Source organism: Tursiops truncatus, chromosome 8 (genome assembly GCF_011762595.2).
Source record: "Tursiops truncatus isolate mTurTru1 chromosome 8, mTurTru1.mat.Y, whole genome shotgun sequence".
Lineage (NCBI taxonomy): Eukaryota > Metazoa > Chordata > Mammalia > Artiodactyla > Delphinidae > Tursiops > Tursiops truncatus.
This window is the reverse complement of record NC_047041.1, coordinates 77684854-77708539: the sequence shown is the minus strand read 5'-3', so window position 1 is coordinate 77708539 and position 23686 is coordinate 77684854. Positions and strand designations below refer to the sequence as shown.

Genomic DNA, 23686 nt, shown 5'->3' with positions numbered 1-23686 from the left:
GACACAAAAGAATAGGGACGGGACCTGCACATCTGGGAGGGAGCTATGAAGGAAGAAAAGTTTCTACACACGAGGAAGCCCCTTCACTAGCAGAGACAGGGGGTGGGTGGGAGGGAAGCTTCAGAACCATGGAGGAGAGCACAGCAATGGGGGTGCAGAGGGCAAAGTGGAGAGATTCCTCCACAGAGGATCGGTGCTGACCAGCACTCACCAGCCCGAGAGGCTTGTCTGCTCACCTGCCGGGGTGGGCAGGGGCTGGGAGCTGAGGTTCGGGCTTTGGAGGTCAGATCCCAGGGAGAGGACTGGGGTTGGCTGCGTGAACACAGCCTGAAGGGGGCTCGTGTGCCACAGCTAGCTGGGAGGGAGTCCGAGAAAACGTCTGGAACCGCCTAAGGGTCAAGAGACCATTGTTTTGGGGTGTGTGAGGTGAGGGCATTCCTTCCCCGAGTGCCCACAGAAGGCAGAGCACTGCCTAAACGAGCTCCAGTGATGGGTGCGAGATGCTGCTATCAGCGCGGACACCAGAGACGGGCATGAAACGCGAAGGTTTCTGCTGCAGCCACCAAGAATCCTGTGTGCAAGCACAGGTCACTATGCACACCTCCCCACCTGGGAGCCTGTGCAGCCCACCCCTGCCAGGGTCCCGTGATTCAGGGACAACTTCCCTGGGAGAACACACAGCGCGCCTCACGCTGTTGCAATATCATGTTGGCCTCTGCTGCCGCAGGCTCGCCCCGCATTCTGTACCCTTCCCTCCCCACTGGCCTGAGTAAGCCAGAGCCCCCAAATCAGGTGGTCCTTTAACCTTCTCCTGTCTGGGCGAAGAAGATATGCCAGAGGGCGACCTACATGCAGAGGCAGGGCCAAATCCAAAGCTGAACTTCCAGAGCTGTGCGAACAAAGAAGAGAGAGGGAAATCTCTCCCAGCAGCCTCAGAAGCAGGGGATTAAATCTCTACAATCAACTTGAGGTACCCTACAACTGTGGAATACCTGAACAGACAACAAATCATCCCAAAATTGAGGTGGTGGACTTTGGGAGCAACTGTAGACTTGGGGTTTGCTTTCTGCATCTAATTTGTTTCTGGTTTTATGTTTATCTTAGTTTAGTATTTAGAGCTTATTATCATGGGTAGATTTATTTATTGATTTGGTTGCTCTCTTCCTTTTATATATATATATATATATATATATATATATATGTATATATTTTTCCTTTTTCTCTTTTTGTGAATGTGTATCTGTATGCTTCTTTGTGTGATTTTGTCTGTGTAGGTTTGCTTTTACCATTTGTCCTAAGGTTATGTCTGTCTGTTTCTTTTAGTATAGTTTCTAGCACTTGTTATCATTGATGGATTTGTTTATTGGTTTGGTTGCTCTCTTTTTAAACTTACTTTTTCATTTTTACAATTTTAATTATATAATTTTTAATTTTAATAACTTTATTTATTTTATTATTTTTTCTTTCTTTTTTTCCCTCACTTTTGTTCTGAGCCCTGTGGCTGAGAGGGTCTTGGTGCTCCAGCCAGGTGTCAGGTCTGAACCTCTGAGGTGGGAGAGCAGACTCCAGGACATTGGATCACCAGAGACCTCCCAGCCCCATGTAATATCAATCGGCAAGAGCTCTCCCAGAGATCTCCATCTCAATGCAAAGACCCAGCTCCAATCAACCATCAGCAAGCTACAGTGCTGGACACCCCATGCCAAACAACTAGCAAGACAGGAACACAACCTGACCCATTAGCAGAGAGGCTGCCTAAAATCATACTAAGTTCACAGACACCACAAAACACACCACCGGGGACAGTCCTGCCCACCAGAAAGACAAGATCCAGCCTCATTCACCAGAACACAGGCACTAACTAGTCCCCTCCACCAGGAAGCCTACACAACCCACTGAACCAACCTTACCCACTGAGGGCAGACACCAAAAACAATGGGAACTACAAACCTGCAACCTGCCAAAAGTAGACCCAAACACAGTAAGTTAAGCAAAATGAGAAGACAGAGAAACAAACAGCAGATGAAGGAGCAAGGTAAAAACCCACCAGACCAAACAAATGAAGAGGAAATAGGCAGTCTACCTGAAAAGAAAGAGTATTACAAGAGACAAAGAAGGACACTACATAATGATCAAGGGATCAATCCAAGAAGAAGATATAACAATTGTAAATATTTATGCACCCAACATAGGAGCACCTCACTACATAAGGCAAATACTAACAGCCATAAAAGGGGAAATCTACAGTAACACAATAAGAGTAGGGGACTTTAACACCCCATGTTCACCAATGGACAGATCATTCAAAATGAAAATAAATAAGGAAACACAAGCTTTAAATGACACATTAAACAAGATGCACTTAATTGATATTTATAAGACATTCCATCCCAAAACAACAGAATAAACTTTCTTCTCAAGTGCTCATGGAACATTCTCCAGGATAGATCATATCTTGGGTCACAAATCAAGTCTTGGTAAACTTAAGAAAATTGAAATCATATCAATTGTCTTTTCTGACCACAACACTATAAGATTAGATATGAATTAGAGGAAAAAATACACACACAGAAGCTAAAAAATACGTTACTAAATAACCAAGAGATCACTGAAGAAATCGAAGAGGAAATCAAAAAATACCTAGAAACAAATGACAATGAAAACATGATGTCACAAAACCCATGGGATGCTGCAAAAGCAGTCTAAGAGGGAAGTTTATAGCAATAAAATTTTACCTAAAGAAAGAAGAAACACCTCAAATAAACAACCTAAACTTACACCTAAAGCAAATAGAGAAAGAAGAACAGAAAAAATCCAAAGTAGCAGAAGGAAAGAAATCATAAAGACCAGATCGAAATAAATGAAAAAGAAATGAAGGAAACCATACTAAAGATCAATAAAACTAAAAGGTAGTTCTTTAAGAAGATAAATGAAATTGATAAACCATTAGCCAGACTTATCAACAAAAAAAGGGAGAAGACTCAAATCAATAGAATTAGACACGAAAAAGGTGAAATAACAACTGACACTGCAGAAATACAAAGAATCATGAGAGATTACTATAAGAAATGATATGCCAATAAAATGGACAGCCTGGAAGAAATGGACAAATTCGCAGAAAAACACAACCTTCTGAGACTGAACCCAGAAGAAATAGAAAATATAAACAGACGAATCACAAGCACTGAAATTGAAACTGTGATTAAAAATCTTCCAACAAACAAAAGCCCAGGACCAGAGGCTGCACAGACGAATTCTATCAAACATTTAGAGAAGAGCTAACACCTATCCTTCTCAAACTCTTCCAAAATATAGCAGAGGGAGGAACACTCCCAAACTCATTCTACGAGGCCACCATCACCCTGATACCAAAGCCAGACAAAGATGTCACAAAAAAAGAAAACTACAGACCAATATCACTGATGAATATAGATGCTAAAATCCTCCACAAAATACTAGCAAAGAGAATCCAACAGCCCATTAAAAGGATCATACAGCATAATCAAGTGGGGTATATCCCAGGAATGCAAGAATTCTTCAATATACACAAATCAATCAATGTGATAAACCATATTAGCAAATTGAAGGGTAAAAAACATATGATCTTCTCAATAGATGTAGAAAAAGCTTTTGACAAAGTTCAACACCCATTTATGATAAAAACCCTCCAGAAAGTAGGCATAGGGGGAACTTACCTCAATGTAATAAAGACCATATATGACAAACCCATAGCCAACATCGTTCTTAATGGTAAAAAACTGAAAACATTTCCACTAAGACCAGGAGCAAGACAAGGTTGCTCACTCTCACCATTATTATTCAACATAGGTTTGGAAGTTTTAGAGACAGCAACCAGAGAAGAAAAAGAAATAAAAGGAATCCAAATTGGAAAAGAAGAAGCAAAAGTGTCACTCTTTGCAGATGACATAATACTATACATAGAGAATCCTAAAAATGCTACCAGAGAACTACTAGAGCTACTCAATGAATTTGGTAAAGTAACAGGATACAAAATTAATGCACAGAACTCTCTTCCATTCCTAAACACTAATGATGAAAATTCTGAAAGAGAAATTAAGGAAACACTACCATTTACCATTGCAACAAAAAGAACAAAATACTTAGGAATAAACCTACCTAAGGAGGTAAAAGACCTGTACTCTGAAAACTATAAGACACTGATGAAAGAAATCAAAGATAACACAAACAGATGGAGAGATATACCATGTTCTTGGATTGGAAAAATCAACAATGTGAAAATGACTATACTACTCAAAGCAATCTACAGAGTCAATGCAATCCCTATCAAACTACCAATGGCATTTTTCACAGAGCTAGAACAAAAAATTTTACAGTTTGTATGGAAACACAAAAGACACTGAATAGCTAAAGCAACTTTGAGAAAGAAAAATGGAGCTGGAGGAATCAGGCTCCCAGACTTTAGACTATACTACAAAGCTACAGTAATCAATACAGTACAGTACTGGCACAAAAACAGAAGTATAGATCAATGGAACAGGATAGAAAGCCCAGAGATAAACCCACACACATATGGTCACCTTATCTTAGATAAGGGAGGCAAGAGTATACAATGGAGAAAAGACAGCCTCTTCAATAAGTGGTGCTGGAAAAATTGGACAGCTACATGTAAAAGAATGAAATTAGAACACTCTTTAACACCATACAGAAAAATAAACTCAAAATTTATTAAAGACCTAAATGTAAGGCCAGACACTATCAGACTCTCAGAGGAAAACATAGGCAGAACACTCTATTACATAAATCACAACAAGATCCTTTTTGACCCACCTCCTAGAGTAATGGAAATAAAAGCAAAAATAAAGAAATGGGACCTAATGAAACGTAAAAGCTTTTGCACAGCAAAGGATACCATAAACAAGATGAAAAGACAACCCTCAGAATGGGAAATAATATTTGCAAACGAAGGAACTGACAAAGGATTAGTCACCAAAATATATAGGCAGCTCATGCAGCTCAATATCAAACAAACCAGCAACGCAATCCTAAAATGGGCAGAAGACCTAAATAAACATTTCTGTCAAGAAGATATACAGATTGCCAACAAACACATGAAAATATGCTCAACACCACCAATCATTAGAGAAATGCAAATTAAAACTACAATGAGGTATCACCTCATACCAGTCAGGATGGCCATCCTCAAAATGTCTATAAACAATAAATGCTGGAGAGGGTGTGGAGAAAAGGGAACCTTGCTGCACTGTTGGTGGGAATGTAAACTGATACAGCCACTATGCAGAACAGTATGGAGGTTCCTTAAAAAACTAAAAATAGAACTACCATACAACCCAGCAATCCCATTACTGGGTATATACCGTGAGAAAACCATAATTCAAAAAGAGTCATGTATCACAATGTTCATTGCAGCACTATTTACAGTAGACAGGACATGGAAACAACCTTTGTGTCCATCGACAGATGAATGGATAAAGAAGATGCACATATATACAATGGAATATTACTCAGCCATAAATAGAAACAAAGCTGAGTTATTTGTAGTGAGGTGGATGGACCTAGAGTCTGTCATACAGAGTGAAGTAAGTCAGAAAGAGAAAAATAAATACTGTATGCTAACACATATATATAGATTATAAAAAATAAATGGTTCTGAAGAACCTAGAGGCAGGACACAAATAAAGACACAGACGTAGAGAATGGCCTTGAGGACACGGGGAGGGGGAAGGGTAAGCTAGGATGAAGTGAGAGTGACATGAACATATGTACACTGGAAAATGGAAAATAGATAGTTAGTGGGGAGCAGCAGCATTACAGTGGGAGATTAGCTTGGTGCTTTGTGACCACCTAGAGGGTGGGATAGGGAGGGTGGGACAGAGATGCAAGTGGGAGGGGATATGGGGGTATATGTATATATATATAGCTGATTCACTTTGTTATACAGCAGAAACTAACACACCATTTTAAAGTAATTATACTCCAATAGAGATGTTAAAAAAAAGAGAGATCTGTATCAAATTACCCATTATATTTTTCACAGAACTAGAATAAATTATCCTAAAATTTATATGGAACTATAAAAGACCCAGAATTGCCAAAGCAATCCTAAGGAAAAATAACAAAGCAGGAGGCAAAACCCTCCTACACTCAGACAATACTACAAAGCTACAGTAATCAAAACAATGTGGTATTGTCACAGAAACATACATATGCATAAATTTTACAGAACAGAGAGCCCCGAAATAAACCCACACTCCTACGGTCAATTAATCTTCAACAAAGGAGGGAAGAATATAAAATGGGAGAAAGACTCAAAGCAAGTGGTGCTGGGGAAGTTGAACAGGAGTATGTAAATCAATGAAGTTACAATACATCCTCACACCATACACAAAAATAAACTCAAAATGACATAAGATATGACACCATAAAACTCCTAGAAGAGATCATAGGGAAAACATTCTCTGACATAAATCATATCAATGTTTTCTTAGGTCAGTCTTCCAAGGCAATAGAAATAAAAACAAAAATAAAGAAATGGGACCTAATCAAACTTACAAGCTTTTGCACAGCAAAGGAAACCATAAATGAAACAAAAAGGCAACCTACGGAATGGGAAATAATATTTTCAAATCATGACCCACAAGGGCTTAATTTCCAAATTATACAAATGACTCATGCAATTCAACAACAAAAAAGCAAACAACCCAATCAGAAAATGGGCAGAGGCCTAAATAGACATTTCTCCAAAAAAGATGTACAGATGGCCAAGAGGCACATGAAAAGCTGCTGAACACCCTTAATTATTAGAGAAATGCAAATCAAAACTACAATGAGGTATCACCTCATGCCAGTCAGAATGGGCATCATCAGAAAATCTACAAACAATAAATGCTGGAGAGGGTGTGGAGAAAAGGGAGCCCTCCTACACTGTTGGTGGGAATGTACACTGGTGCAGCCACTATGGAAAACAGTATGGAGGTTTCTTAGAAAACTAAAAGTAGAATTACCATATGATCCAGCAATCCCACTCCTGGGCATATATCCGGACCAAACTATAATTCAAAAAGTTACATGCCCCCCTATGTTCATGTTGGCACTGTTCACAATAGCCAAGACATGGAAACAACCTTAATGTCCACTGACAGATGAATGGATAAAGAAGATGTGGTACATATATACAATGGAATACTATTCAGCCATAAAAAAGAAAAAAATAGTGCCATTTGCAGCAACATGGATGCAACTAGAGATTATCATACTAAGTAAAGTAAGTCAGAAAGAGAAAGACAAATACCGTATGATATCACTTATATGTGGATTCTGAAATATGGCAGAAATGAACTTATATATGAAACAGAAACAGAGTCACAGACATAGAGAACAGACTTGTATAATTACCTGGCAGGGAAGATACCATGATCATGAGAAGAGACTTGTGGCTGCCAAGGGGGAGGGGGTTGGAGGAAGGATGGATTGGAAGTTTGGGGTAAGGAGATGCAAACTATTACATATAGAATGGATTAACAATGAGGTCCTACTGTATAGGACAGGAAACTATATTCAATATCTGGGATAAACCATAATGGAAAAGAATATAAAAAAGTATATATGTGTATTACTGAGTCACTTTGCTGTATAGCAGAAATTAACACAACATTCTAAATCAGCTATACTTCAATTTAAAAAATTTTTAAAAAAGGTAAGAACATTTGAGAGAAAGTAACAAATTAAGAGGATAGGCAAAGATGGTTTAATATATACATAATAGGTGTCCTCAAGAGAAGAAACTCAAAGTAAAGAACAGAACAAATACTAAAATCTACAACTCAAAAGAATTCTTGAAATTAAAAAAATGAGCTTTGAAACTGCACACTGAAAGATCAACCCATATACTCCCTGAAAAAGTTACCCCAGAGCAACCAACATGAAGAAATAGTCTATAAAATTATTGGTCTTTAAAGAAAATAAAATCTTTTGAGAATCTAGGTAAAAATATCAAATTATTTATAAGGAAAAGAAAATTAGATTACCAATAAAACCATACTGACATCTTAGAGATGCTGTGAGACAAGAATTTGATATTTAGCCAAGCTGATTTTCAAGTATAAAGGTCTTAAGTTGCTTTCAATATGCAAGAATTCAGAGAGTATTGGTCCCATGAGTTCTTCCTGAGGAATTTATGAGAGAATGGGCTTCAGGCAAGCGAAGTGAATAGAAATACATTGACATAGCACTGGTGCTGATTAATAAATTTATGTTTACAAATAGAACTGATTGTAGGTAAGGAAAAATATATCAGAAAACTAAAAAGTTGGGAAACCAAACTGTAGTGCTAAGGAAGTCACACTTGGGTGCTAATACTTTAAACTAGAAAACCATGTAAGTGAATATGATAGTGAATACCTTAAAGTTCAGGGGCGCTATTACATGTGGGGAGAAAAGAGAGGTTTGTGATTGGTTAGGACTTGTGGATGGGCTGTAGAGGGGCTGGCAATGTTCCATTTCTTGACCATTTCTTGACCTTAAATGGTATTTAAGGGTGTTTGCCTTAGTAATTCTTTAAGCTATACATTTGTTTTATGTGATTTTTCTGTATCTATATTCTACCATGAGAAGTATTTTTTGAAAATTTATTTTTAAAGGTTAATAATACCCCCAACAATAAAAATGAAGACAGGTAATGATAGAAAGATGGCAGCTGCCTCTAAAAACATAAAGAAAAATGTTACAGCAATTTGCTCCAAAGTTCCAAAGGCCTTCATTAGGAAAAACTTAGAATGTAGTACATTGCAAAAAAAACCAAACAAAACTATAAGATTTCCACATTTACCATATTTAATAGTTTTTCGGGGGGTGAAAGGAAAACTGTGCTTAATTTATTTCATCAGAACAAGAATTGGATGCTAGTTTAGATTATTAATGTGAAACATTAAAATATAAACTTTAGAAGCAAGAAAAACTACAATCCTGCAGCCTGTGGAATCAAAACTACAATGAGGTATCACCTCACACCAGTTAGAATGGGCATCATCAGAAAAATCTACAAACAACAAATGCTGGAGAGGGTGTGGAGAAGAGGAAACCCTCTTGCACTGTTGGTGGGAATGTAAATTGATACAGCCACTATGGAGAACAGTATGGAGGTTCCTTAAAAAACTAAAAATAGAATTACCATATGATCCAGCAATCCCACTACTGTGCATATACCCAGAGAAAACCATAATTCAAAAAGAGACATGCACCCCAATGTTCATTGCAGCACTATTTACAATAGCCAGGTCATGGAAGCAACCTAAATGCCCATCGACAGACGAATGGATAAAGAAGATGTGGTACATATATACAATGGAATATTAGTCAGCCATAAAAAGGAACGAAATTGGGTCATTTGTTGAGACATGGATGGATCTAGAGACTGTCATACAGAGTGAAGCATGTCAGAAAGAGAAAAACAAATATTTTAACGCCTATATGTGGAACCTAGAAAAATGGTACAGATGAACCGGTTTGCAGGGCAGAAATTGAGACACAGATCTAGAGAACAAACATATGGACACTGAGGGGAGAAAGTGGCGGGGTGGTTGTGGTGGTGGTGTGATATATTGGGTGATTGGAATTGACATGTATACACTGATGTATATAAAATTGATGACTAAAATTAATAAGAACGTGCTGTATAAAAAAATAAATAAAATAAAATTTAAAAAATTTTAAAAAAAGAAAAATAAATACAAACTTTATCTTCTCTTGTGACAAGTGATCTGTTTGTCAACTGTCATTTTCCCTTTGCATAAACAGTTGGCTATAATTTGAATTTAATAGAGGGGAAGGGAATGAATAGTCTGGTACTGTCATTATGGTTTAGTTTGAGAACTTTCCACATAATCCTGTCAAATTATACCCTTGCATCTGGACTAGCAGTATGAGTTGAAGACACATTTGATAGTCAACAATTATTATGGCATTAGGGATTATGGGAAAATGTTAATATCAACAAACCACCGCAGTGGTGTGTTGTAAAGGAAAGATTACAGACTGTTGAGTCAAGTAAACCACAGTTTGCAGCTGATTCTTCTGCCTCAGTTTCTTTACTTTTAAAATGGGGATAATGATTCTTATCAAAATCGTCAAGATTCAAGATCATGATGGTAAAGCATGGAGCTCAATACTTAGCACATAAAAAGTGCTTAATAGAAAATTATTTTCTCCCATCTCAATAACAGCAGCTGCCTGTCTTGGCTGCACAGAGTATAACCAAAGAGGTAATGGGGATCAGAGGGCTTGTGGAAAAGCAACTGCCTTAGTAGGGTAGCCTGTAAATTTCCTCAAGTGATTTCTAGAGGAGCATGAGATACAGAAATTATTTTTCCTTTCATTCATGAGATGACCTCATACTCAAGTGTTTTTGGTTGGCAGCTACTTTACCGTGAAACCCAAGATAACAAACGGAACTCCAGAGACTGGCTCTTGGCTGATAACGTAAACTGGGATTCACAATGGCCGAAAGAACACAGCTTGTTACTCTGCTTGGGAAACCCTAATACTCAGGAGAATACACGTTTTAAAGCTCCCCCAACCCAATCCTCAAATACTGTGATCAGTACTAAATCTAAAACAGCTCATTAAGAAATTTCAGGGTAGATTTTTCACAAAGTAGGATGAAATTACAACTCAATTCAGAACTCAGACAAGTTTTCTTCCCAAGTCTGAATTGCTTCTAGGTTAGTTTTTATTTTATAGCCATTTTTATTCAAGAAGGGCTGTGTGGTTTTCTCAAGCAATTGCTTGGCTAGAAACTTCAGCAAAATGGGTAAACTTGTTTTTTCTTCCCCTCTTCAGTCCCCACACTTCACAAATGTTTTCTAGTAACATGTATATCAAGCAAGTAGCTGTTTCAAAGTCAGATTTGGAGGAAGTACTAATGGTAGGAGCAATTTCTAAGGGGCCAGATGCCAAAGAATAATCATATTTTTCACTCATACATCCTCAATCTCTAATACAAGCTAATGTGTGAAGTGCTGCTGGGCTGGCTTACAGAAATGCTAGCAGAAATCCAGTGAATGCTGGAAAGGAGATATGTTTGTTCTCCCCAGAGGCTATTTCAATAATGTTAATTTTTAACTGGCTTGGCTGGTGCATTTGACAAACAGCCCAATAGAAACATTTGCTGTTTGACATTATTTTATTCATCTCATGAAGCCTGCACGCAAGGTACTCATGCAGATGCAAAACTCAGCAGTAATAGTAGCATTTTTAGATTTTTTCCAGCAAATTTTCATCCAAAGGCCTCAAAGGGCATGATAGGTATTAAAACACTCCTTTAGAAAGAGAAACAAGGCCTCAGTAGAGGAGAATCATAGAACTCTGGGAAACTAAAAGTTTAGACCAACTTCTCACCTACAAATAGCTGGTGGTGAAGCCATGATTAAGCTCTGCTTCCCTACTGGTCCCATGGGCAGCTCTCTGGGTAGTAAGGCAATACAGATGCTCTGGGGCATTGGGTCCTCAATTCTTCCCTAAACTTTATGGAAGGAAGTGTTTCAAAGTATTTATTTATTTTCCACTACAATTTGTGGCCTTATAAGTTTAATTTAGCATTTACATAGCTTTCATGCTGTCTCCACAAGATAAAATTTGACTACCACCAAGATTCATAAATTTCTTTGCTTTTACACCTATTCCTCATTGTCTTTCATCATCTTTATTTTATTCCTGATGTTAGTGTTTCAGAAAAATATATTTTTAAATTTTCACCTGATTATTCTTCTTAGTCTAATCCTTGTTACATGTGTTACTGCATCTTGCTTGTGCTAGAAAATAAAATATTCTTAGAAAGAAGAAGGAAGAAGAAAGAACTGAACTTCTGGGCTCTGATCTGGAAAAGAGGAGTTTTGTTAGCTAAGGTTGAAATTTGTATTTTTCTTCCTCTTGACTTTCTGATGAGTTGTTCATGAGGTTAATTTTCTAAGGACTGATAAATGTCGACAATGCTAGGAAAGAATTTTTGATGTCTTGATCAAATGGAATTTCTCAATATCATAGCATACATTCCCTTTCATTAACGTTTCCTGAGAGATAAGTGTGTGTGGGACACCAAGCTAGTATTGAGCAGGCCACTGTTTCTGCCTGCAAAGAGCTCAATATGACGGTGGCAATGGCAATGAGATACACATGCCTTATTTTCAAAGGTTATCCTGGCTAGTAGTCACAAGAAAGGTAACTAGTTAATACACAATATTAATGGTAAACACTAAAAAATACGATGTCGAACCCTCCTCTCCCACCCCATCTCTGTGTCTAACACACACACACACACACACACACGCACACACACACACACACACACAAGTATATATAAATAGTAATACCCTGACCACACCAGTTAATTTAGTTGTCCAACTAATTAGAGAAGAAATTCTCAGGTTATGCTTTTGCCTTTTTAGGGAAGAGCATGTGAACTTCTCATTGTTGTCTTAATTACAGTCTCAAAATATGATGACTAGCAAATATTACTACAACCCAGCAAACTAACAGTAGTGATATCTTACAACACAGTAGTTTATTTTCTTTCACACTGTATGCATTATCCCTAAAAGTGGAATCTTCCACAAGAAACAGAAATTGCCTAACTAGATATTAGGAATATATGGGAGAGAAGGGAATTTCCACCCCTCTTTCTGGATGGGCGGTTCAGAATGCAAAACTGGCTCCTAGGATGAGTAGTAAAGTACTTATTTTGTTTTCTTGTAATGCCTGGGCATGGGGATGTGGCGCTGGTAGTGATCTCACAGAGCTGAGGCTGGGAGAGGGGTTCTCTCCCTTAAAACTGCAGAGGCTACCAGATCAAGGGAGGATGTAGCAGGGATGGTGGTTGGAACACAGGAGGAGAAAGATTAATAGGTCAAGCAATTAGGGCACGAAAGGCCAAAAAGCAGCCAAAATCAGAGGAGGACTTGGAACATGTTGTTTGTAGACAGGATAAAGGAGATGGAAAAGCGAGGGAGATGCATGCAAGAAAGAAGGTGTTAAGTTGGAAGGGAGGAAAGCAACCTGAGCAACGTGAGAAAGGAGCTATGGCTGTAGTTGTTCCCCACCAACTCTCTTTGGTGGATAAAATGGTTTGCATCTAGGGCTTCCCTGGTGGCGCAGTGGTTGAGAGTCCGCCTGCCACTGCAGGGGACACGGGTTCGTGCCCCGGTCCGGGAGGATCCCACATGCTGCGGAGCGGCTGGGCCCGTGAGCCATGGCCGCTGAGCCTGCGCGTCCGGAGCCTGTGCTCCGCAACGGGAGAGGCCACAACGGTGAGAGGCCCGCATACCGCAAAAAAAAAAAAAAAAAAAAAAAATGGTTTGCATCTAAGTTGGGCTAGCTGGAGATGGAGAGGAGAAGTATAGAATTATATAGTCGTAATCAAATGTGTATGTAGTAATGTCACACCTGTTTATACAGTGGTAGCCTGTGTAAGTTCGAGGAGTCTGGCTTCATTCTCTCTAGCTGCCATATTGATAGCTGAATATCACCCCATCTTCACCTTGCTTTCACCAGGCTGGGAGAGTATCACCCTTGAGCTATGTGCTACCTTTTAATTACTGTTGGCATGTATTGACTATCTTGTTCCCTCATTTATAATGCCAAAAGTCCAGGGGTACTTTACAGTTTGTTCCTTGGTTTTATGGAATATTTATTGTTCCAGATTATCTAGATGAAGTCAACTCAACTCTTTATATTCACCCATATACAGCAATCACCAAAGATAGTTTTGCGTAAAGTAGAAACCCAGATCTAGTTCAGAACAAAATGCCTGGCATGGTGCCTTGCATGTGGTAAAGTATTCAAGGAATGGTTGTTGTATGGATGAGTAAGACGACAATACCACTGACCAGGACATTCTCTTTCATTGACAGTGACTGTACTTTCTTTAAGATTTACTCTGTGGGATGCATTGTCGAATGCATTATTCTAACTTGCATTCAGTCATTGAAGATGGCAGTGGAGTGTAGTTTACAATGACTATTTCCCATTGGGTTAAATTATGTCATAAAATTCAGATATTTTGTTCAATAAAGAAAGAAATGATCCAGAAAGCTATTTTCATTCCTTTTGTGAGGGTGGGGTGTGGTCAGGGACATGGGATGAGGCTTTTGGCCTCATTCTGTAAAAACTACATTGTTCCAAGTCAAAGGTTTAAATCCTCCTGAAAAGGTCATCTTTTTACATACTGCTCCACATGTATATGTATTTGACAAAATTGACAATGGGGGTTTCTTTACCAACTCTTATTCTTTTCTCCCAGGAAAGATTTCATCATTAAGGCAGTAAGGTTACTGAGCATTTCATATGGCTGCATGAAAAAATATTGCCTAGATGATGCACTGTCAAAAAATGTCAAGTATCTGAGAAAATACAGCTGTGGAAAATGATGTAAACATATATCCTCAAAGCTATTGCCATTTTGATAGGTGGACATAATTTTATAACATGAAATGCTCTAATAATTATTGCATTCGTCAGCTGCTTTATAGTCTTTTAAAAACTCGGTGTGAATTTATTCATTATATATTTATTCCTTGCCTACCCTATGCTAAAAATACAGAAAGTTCTGGAATCTACTGTTTTTGTTTATCCAACCAACAATCTAACAATGTAGATGACAGCCAAAACCCCAAAATAGACATTATAATTCTCACTTTAGACCCACACAGTTTAAATTCTCTAAACTAGTAACCCTATTTGAATGGAAAAGTACTAGGTTAGTTTCCCAAGGCAAGCACATGTGAAGTAGCATCAAGTTATTATTGTTTTTGGCAGCTAAGCAAGAGCGGAAACCAGGCTCCTTGAAAAATCTACCCGGAAAGCAAAGTTTACCTTTAACATTCCCCACTTTGCTTTCTCTGTCTCTTTCCTATTTCTGGCATTATTATTATTGCCTTCATTATTTATTGCCTTCATTTATTCTTTCTGTTCACTCAATCACCAACCAGTTATTTTTCAAACAAGAGTAAGGCCAGGGCTTCCCTGGTGGCGCAGTGGTTGAGAATCTGCCTGCCAATGCAGGGACACGGATTAGAGCCCTGGTCTGGGAAGATCCCACATGCCGTGGAGCAACTGGGCCCGTGAGCCACAACTACTTAGCCTGTACGTCTGGAGCCTGTGCTCCACAACAAGAGAGGCCGCGACAGTGAGAGGCCCGCGTACCGCGATGAAGAGTGGCCCCCACTTGCCGCAACTAGAGAAAGCCCTCGCACAGAAACGAAGATAAAACACAGCCAAAAATAAATAAATAAATAAATAAATAAATAAATAAATAAATAAATAAATAAAAAGAGTAAGGCCAGTGGAGAAACAAAGATATGAAAGGGAGAGACCCTGTCTAAGGCAGCTACTGATTCTGTTCTAAAGTCACGTCCAGGCATTACCACAGTACAAAGAAGAACATGACAAGTGCCATTTAGTCTACATAATTGTGAGAGTTCAGAGGATGTAAAGAAACCAAGCTCCACACCTCCTGTGACCTGCCTTCTCTTGAACTACCCTTCCTCTCAACCAGAGGCTTATGACCTTTGCTGCAAATGAGCATCTCCTGAAGTGTTTCTAAAATTCCTGATACCCAGGCCAAATCCAAGTCCTGTTAAAAAAAAAAATTTCTGGAGATGGGACCCAGATGTCAGTATTTTTTAAATTGGTTATTCCACTGTGCAGCCTAGGTTGAGAAACATTGTCCTAAATATCTCCCTTTTTTAAAAATCTCATGTTACCCTGACTTCAGTATAGAAAAGGCAAGTAACTTCGGGGAAAATATTCACTTTTCTCATTCTGTTGACAAAATCCCCCCAAACAAGTAAGCAAATAAACAAAATCAAAGCTACTACAACAACAACAACAACAAAACTGTTCTCTTCGTTAAGTTCTTGAGGTAGGGAATTCGAAATTACCAAAAAAAAAAAAAAAAATTAAAAATTAAAAAAAGAGATCTTGGCAATTATTGGTGGAAGAAGCAGTAAGGTGGAAAGAAAGGCATTTTCTGGAGTGTAGTATAGTTTGAGAGATTTAGGGAAGAAATGTGATCAACTGCTGAAGGTGAAATTGTGTAGGTAAACTCTGTGGTCAGATGCAAAGATCTGGGACAAAGGGAATGGAAGAGTAGTAGGAAGTCTGATTTGTTTTGACGACAAACCTTTAGTATTCATTCCAACAAATTTCACAATATTAGATCAGTGGCCAAATTATTAAGCCTTTTCTTAGGATTTGTAACAACAAAACAAAATAAAACACAAGTTATAAATCAGGACTAAGAATCTGACCCTTAATGCGATGGATGGGGGTGGAAATTAGGGAGCCATAACAAAGAGCCCCAAATTTGGCCACTGTAATGAAACTGTGAAATGTGTTGGCCTCAGTGCAAAAAGTCTGTTGTCAGCAAATAAAAATGAAGTAAAAAGAACTTAGAAGATATTTGAAGTGTTCTGTTTACCTCCAGTGCCCTAAGGCATCTTTTCAATGTGCTTCCTTCATACTATGATTGATAGTGAGGTAGATTAGAAAGCCCAGGGATGGGACAGACACAGATTCCAACTCTGGTTCCTTGTTTACTATCTGTGGAAACTTGGGTTTATACTTTAATTCTCTGGGCTTCAGCTTCCTCATTAGTGAACTCAGGGATAATATCTATTCCAGAAAGTTGTGAAAAATAGAGAGAAAATAATACAGTTGGGGCTCTTAATAATTTCAAAACTCTTCCTCTTTCCTTTGTCTGTTGTTGCTGCTGTAATCTGTTAAAGCAGCTTAAATTCTTACAGATGTAGGGGAGATAAAAATTTTGTATGACACAAACTCGCTAATGGTAAAAGTTTGTTCTTGGGATGGGGGTGGGGACTGGGTCATCCAAGCCTAAACATGATAGAGTCTTCTACCATGAATAAACATGCTCAAATCATTGAAGGCAAGTGACTGAATATTTTTGACCTTCTGTTTACCTACAGATGAGGTCTTACTCTAGATTAACAAACCTAAGGGCAAAGTCAAAGGCTAGCAGGTCTCTTGCAGGTCTGAGGTGGGAGTTGGGGGCAGAATTCGTGAAATTGGAGAGTGAGAATATGCTGTCTTCCGGGCTCAGCCTTTTCTTACCTCCAGCAGGTTGCTGGCAAGCAGGGGTTTAAGCTCAGTTGTTGCTACATTTGATTTTTCAAGAAAAGTCAGCTCCATATTTAATGTAAAATCTTCCAGTTTTTAAGTGTTGATCCCATTTTTTTTCAATATCATGTGAGCCAAACAAAACACATCTGAATACTGCCCGTGTGCTACCAGTTTGCAAACTTTGCATTTTGCAGGTCCTTTTCACTTTTAGTGCCCTCTACTCTGAGCCCAAGAATAAGTGTCTCCATCGCAAATGACAGGCTCACCCTAAAGATTAGAAATACAGTCATACCCCCACTTCCAGGTAGTGTTTCCTGTTGCTAGTGTTTTCTTTATCCGTAATTAATGTTACCTCCCAGGCAATTCTTATGCAAACAGCCTCTTGTTCCAAAGTTAAAATCAATTGTATTTCCTGTTACTTGTTAAAGTGCGTAGACTTAATTTTCTGCATGTTAGCTTTATTTAAAACATCTGGTGGCTGGTTTCATTTCCCCAGGGCCCAACCTAATTTTGTGCCAACTCTTGGGAGGTAAAACTTTAATGAACGTTCACATTTGTAAAGCTGAATATTTTTAAAAAGCCTTAGAGAAACAGTCTTCTATCCCACTTGGTATGGACTGAATTGTGTCCTCCCCAAATTCATATGATGAAACACTAACCTTCAATGTGACTACATTCGGAGAAAGGGCCTTTAAGGAGGTGATTAGGGTTAAATGACATCTTTTTTTTTTTTTTTTTTTTGAACAGGGATTGAACCCAGGCCCTCTCCAGTGAGAGCGTGGAGTCCTAACCACTGGACTGCCAGGGAGTTCCCGATTACATGAAATCTTAAGGGCAGGGCCCTAATCCAGTAGGACTGGTGTCCTTATAAGAAGAGGAAGAGATACCAGGAGTGCTGGTACCCTGAGGAAAGGCCATGTGAAGATACAGTGAGAAAGTGGCCAACTGCAAGTCAGGAAGAGAGCGCTCCCCAAGAACCAACCCTGCCAGCACCTTGATCTTGGACTTCTGGCCTTCAGAACTGTGAGGAAATAAACTTGTATTGTTTAAGCCACCCAGTCTACGGTATTCTGTTGTGCGGCCCTAGCAAACTAATCCTCAACCTTTAACTATCCTGTCTTTGGCGTCTGACGTCATTCTCAGAGAAATTCCACTTTTAGATTCTCATCTGACTTCCTGTCAAGACATTGTGGAAATTTCTATGTCATCAATCAAAAGAGTCCCTGTCTGGAAAGTATATCAAACCCTATATATGATGGCAGAACACCAGCTATTGGGTGACTTACCCATAAAATGTGAGATAAAGGAAACCAATCCTTTTCCCAAGTTTTAAAACTTCTCCTCGTTTGTCAGATGCTCCTGTGAGTCGCACTATGCCGACTTTCTTGAGCCTGGAGAGCCACCTGTATGCATGTTCATCATCTTTTAAAACATCTTCAAAATCCAGAGTAGGTAGCTGGAACTCTGAGCCCCAGTACTGACATTCTGTGAATTAAGAAAAAGAAGAAACCAGATGGGATTGCACTGTTTTTAACATACAATGAGAACCTCAGAGAAGGGACTAGTTCATGGAAGCTGACCTTTGTTCTATCATGGAATTGATTAAATTTCAGTCATATTAGAAATGCCTAAGTTACCAGCTCTTCTTCCCTGGACCCAAGCCAGTCTACTCTATGCTTTCTGCCTACAGCTGTGGAAGACCCATGACAGGTATTCACTATAGCACATTTGCCAAGAGAATGTTGTTTAGCTTGTGATGGCTCTTGATACGTAGGTCCTTAGGGCTTCTTTGCCTGGACATTGCTTAGAAATAGCCTTGAAATAGTGTGTATTTTAACAGCTAAGTTATATTGTTCAATTCCAAATAGAGATAAAATCAGAATCATGTGCTAGAACAGCGTATGCCTATCCCTGGGGGTCGGGGTGAGAAGTGTTTGCCATGGTAGGAATTGCTCCTTCTTCCTCTTGTTTTACCTGATAAGAAGCTTGCTCTAGGGTCAACTTGTTCACAGGAGTCAGCAAAAGCTGTCCATGGGGAGGAAAAGATGAAAGCTGTGCTCATGGCACGCACAAACACTTTGGTGACAATGCCACATGAGATAAAGTCAAATGCCTTTCTTTGTTTTCTGATTCCTCATGATTTATGGCTCATAAAAATGTTTACTTGAAAAAACAGAAAGGAAAACAAATGTAGAAAATAATTTGCTTACAAACCAGGCTCTCTCAAAGGAAGTAGAACATGGAGGAAACATAGTTTTGCCAAGGAAAATAACTCAGATATTAACAATTGCATTCAGCAAAGACCACTCTAGCTAATCCACTTGATTTCTTCATTTTGGGGGAAAGAATTTACCTTAGGAAGGCAAGCCTTCCTAACAAGTGACAGAATGAGGTCTTATGATCTCAAAATCATCCTGTGCAATGCCTCCCTTTTCTAACTGGGAAATATATGTCATGTTACAGAAAACAACCCCAGAGCCTCCAATTTAAGACAAAAGATTGGGTCAGTGTTCCATTGTAGTAGTTGTAGATTGGGAATCATTTCTTCTTTGATGTCAGCATGGCTGTTTCTGCAGAACCAAGGATTTCTCAGGAGTCAGATGTTGGTTTAGTAGTAGCAAAGATACTTACAGGTGCAGGAAGCCACTTCCTGATCTCCCATCAGCGAGTTGCATGAGGACATTCACAGAGATGAGCAGGTGTGTGTCGGGGCGGGGAGAGGGGGGGAGAACTAATCAGATTATAAACACATATATTGCCAAAGTTTGCATAATATTGCATAATGCATAATGAGGCAGAATTTTCAGGGCCTAAATTGCAAACTCTAAATGAGTCCTCCCTAGTGGTTGCATTCATTATTTTGGACAATGTTAATATTCTTCAGTATTGAATACATTCCAGGTGACTTACTGTATCTTCTCAGGAAGTCAAGTTTATATTCAGCCACTGGTTCCTAATTTTTGTTTTAACTCTTCTCTTTGTGGGACTAACCGTAACTGAAAGAACTATAGCCGTTCCTGTTCCTTTTTTTTTCAGTGTTTCTTATCAAGTGCTTTTAGAGAAAGACCTTAGAATTTACTATTAAACCAAGTCAGCTTGGCAAAGAGAAGCAGCTCAGCACATGGGCCAGAGCAAGTTGGCTAAAGCGATAACAATGGGGTGTGAAGGGTTTGGGATATAATCATAATTTTTTTTGGAGGGTGGATGGTGTAAAATACATATTTTACCATGTCGTGAGACACAGTGATAGGCAGTAGGTTTTCAGGAACTCATAGTCTATGGGAGACTTGGACACGGAAACTGACAATTAAAACATAATATGGTAGATGCTATAGTTGAAGTACGTTCAGGATACCATGGAGATATCAGATCTTCTGATCCCTTACCTAAGTCTCCTTCTACGATGCCAGCTGCTCTTTTATATGCATGAAGTTCCTCAGGTCTGTCCCTCATGCCTCAACTATTTCTTCTGAAGTCAAAGTTGGTTTTATGGGCCCAGCGCGGTTCTGCTGCACCACTCTGCTCTCTAACAAGAGTTGGCTTTATATGAAAGAGCTTTTGTTCAAAGAGGCAATCTATTTGACTTTGTTTTGAATATTGGATTATATGGTTGTTTGCTTTGCCACTCCCATTTGCCCTTCGCATTTACAGTCTCCAGATTGTAATATCTGATACTAATCAAAAAGGTCTGTGAAAAGAAGGTGATAAATATCATCAATATTACTTATTGGCTACCACGCTAGAAAAGTCATTTGGCTTCCAGTGAAGAGAAAAATTTCCTGGGCAGAATATCATTGTTAACGACATAATAAATCACTATCTCCTCTTTCCAAAGCTTACACCTAAGTAGACTACACCCAGAAACTTAAAAAATATTGAAAACAGCTTTAAGCTTGTTGAGCCCCAAATGAAAGTTATAGGTCCATAGAGTATTAGAGGTAGATGAGAGGTGGAGACTCATCTTGCATTTTCACATTGGCTTTAGGATTTCCCATCCCCATGGGTTCTTATTATTGAATAAAAAGATCATCTAGACTACAGCGGAGGATTCTCCTAGTTCTTGGGCACTGTGATGATCTGGCCAAGGGCAAATTTTTCATTCCTGTGTAGACTGTTAGATGGATTAGCTACAATCTACATGGCCATCTATAGCAATGTGTTGTCTTTATTACAAAGGGTTAAGTCATTAATTGATGAGCCTTTGTTATAATATTTAAAAGAAAAAATTTGTTGTCCTATTGAGAGCAAACCAGCCTGGAGAGATAGTATGGTCTAGACTGCAATATTGTCAAATAGAACAGATGAAGGAAATATTCTCTCTCTGTACCATCCAGTATCATAGCTACTAATAACATGTGCCTATCGAGACTTGGCATATGGCTAGTGGAACGAAGGAACTAAATTTTTTCCTTCATTTAATTCAAACTGATTTAAATTTAAACTTAAGTAGCCGCATATCACTGGTACTGTATGAAACAGGACATGAACAGAATAAAGAACATGGAGCTAAAGAGGCCTGGGTTTGAGTCATTGTCTTGCTTCTTACCAGTTTGTTTCCTTATTTTTTCTCTGATCCTCCAGATAAGTACGGTTATAAAATAACCATACTTATATTTACCTTGCAGGTCATATGTTGACCATGCAATGAGATTATGCAAGGAGCTTGGTACAGTGCCTGGCACATAGTAGACTAATAATAATAATATAATAGTTAATATTTGCTGAATACTTTCTAGGTGTCAGGTACAGTGCTAGGTGCTCTCCATACCTTATTTCTTTTAATGTCCATAATAAATATATGCGATAGATGCTTTCAGTATTCCCATGTTACAGAGAAGGGAACAGAGATCCAAGTCTTTCAGCTAATGATTTGCAGAGCTAGTTAGGCCAATTCAGGTGACTAATTCCAAAGTCTGTAATTTCAACAACTACACAGAAAATAAACATTTAATGCCTTGAAATACTGTTGTTACATGTATTCTTAAGTCCTATGTCTGAATGTCCACGGCTTATTCTATCCCTTACAAAGGAAATCTACTTTCTAGATGAAAAAGAAAGCAGGGCAAGTTACAATTAGGAACACTCTGTCTGGACATGTTCAAGCATGAGTGTTTAAAGATAAACCTTGGCTCCCAGTCAGGATTTTAAATGCAGAAAAGGCTTTATGACTAGGCACAGCTCTTTGACAGCATTGTTATTCATTGTTTTTGTGAAATGAACCAAGGCTTAAAAATCAGCTAGCTTCGTTTTTTAAATTTATGCCAGTATATGTCAGTGATCCATGCCAGTCTGGTTTTACTTAAGGCCTTTATCACTTTCCAGAGAGTTTTGGTGACTGTGTAGCAGGGAAATGTAATAAATAGAGATGGAAAAAACACTTTCACAAGATGTAAATATTTTCAAAACTTTTGTATTTTGAGCATTTTGTGGATTCAAGAAGGCTCTGCTAAGGGCACACACTATATACATCTATATATAATTATAGCATATTTTAATGAATTTTTGTTCCTACATGAGTCATTTTCCCATTAGAGAATAACACACACACACACAAACACATGCTCTCAAACACACACGCACATACACACCAGATATTCTTTGTTTTAAAATGACAAAATGAGTTAGATTCTTTGAATAAATTTGTTACTCTTTACATGTGTAAAATTAACCATATTCACACAAAGACTCAGTATGAAACTCAGTATGAGGCTGTTCATATCATACATAGCATAGTCTGTACTATACATAATTTCAAGTTCATAGGATTTTACAATCAGGGGTTGGTCACAATACCTTTTACGTTCTACAGAGTTTATAGTTTTCCAACTATAGCTCCTATTTTGGTGTGCCTTGGCAGGAGCTTTGAAAAAGTCAGTGACCAAGGGCCGCAACCCATCACAGGATCTGTTTCCTAATACGAGCCACTCACAGACTCAGTTATGCCAGTTGTGACTTTCAGAGACAGCACTATGACTAGCCAGTTTCCAAATTCATCAAAACATCCCCGATATAAAATACTCCAATCTTCCGGGAGAAATAAACTACATCTTCTTAATAAATCCACCAGTAAGATCATTCTATGATTTCTGTGCAGAAACTTTGACATTGAAAAAGTTATTTAGAAGCATTTTCCCTGTCTCCCCACAACTGCAAAACACCACTACTGGGGACCGTAAGAAAACATGCTGGCCTAGAGTAAATCATTTTTTAGGTGAATACATTAAAAGAAAATTTAAATTTCACACTTGGGTCTGGAAACATAAACAGTGTGGAAAATGACGGAATAGTTAAGGCATGAACCACCCTTTCTAATTTAACTTACGGACTTACTAATAAATGCTTCCTTGAACATGTGCTTCACACATCATAAAATTTATGAACAGGCTACATGCTGGCTTTCAAGACACCATTTGTACAAGGCTTCCTTTTCAGGATTAAGCCTCACATTCCTGGATCCTGAGTTGTATTTCAAAAAAGGAAAAGACACAAAGAAGCTCTTCAGTTAAAGATTCATGAGTACGGCATGCAGGGTTGCAATGTGTTATTTCAAGAGTTT

The 23686-nt window shown here is 38.6% G+C and overlaps 1 protein-coding gene across 2 annotated transcripts in view; it reads right to left on the bottom strand.

Moving 5' to 3' along the window:
* Positions 1-23686, bottom strand: part of BBOX1 (gamma-butyrobetaine hydroxylase 1) — a 77772-nt gene that overhangs the window by 32802 nt on the left and 21284 nt on the right. For both annotated transcript variants that reach the window (XM_033862647.2, XM_033862648.2), the window contains exon 4: positions 18417-18615. In XM_033862647.2, the coding sequence (XP_033718538.1) occupies positions 18417-18615 (199 nt within the window). The remainder of the gene's footprint in view (positions 1-18416; positions 18616-23686) is intronic.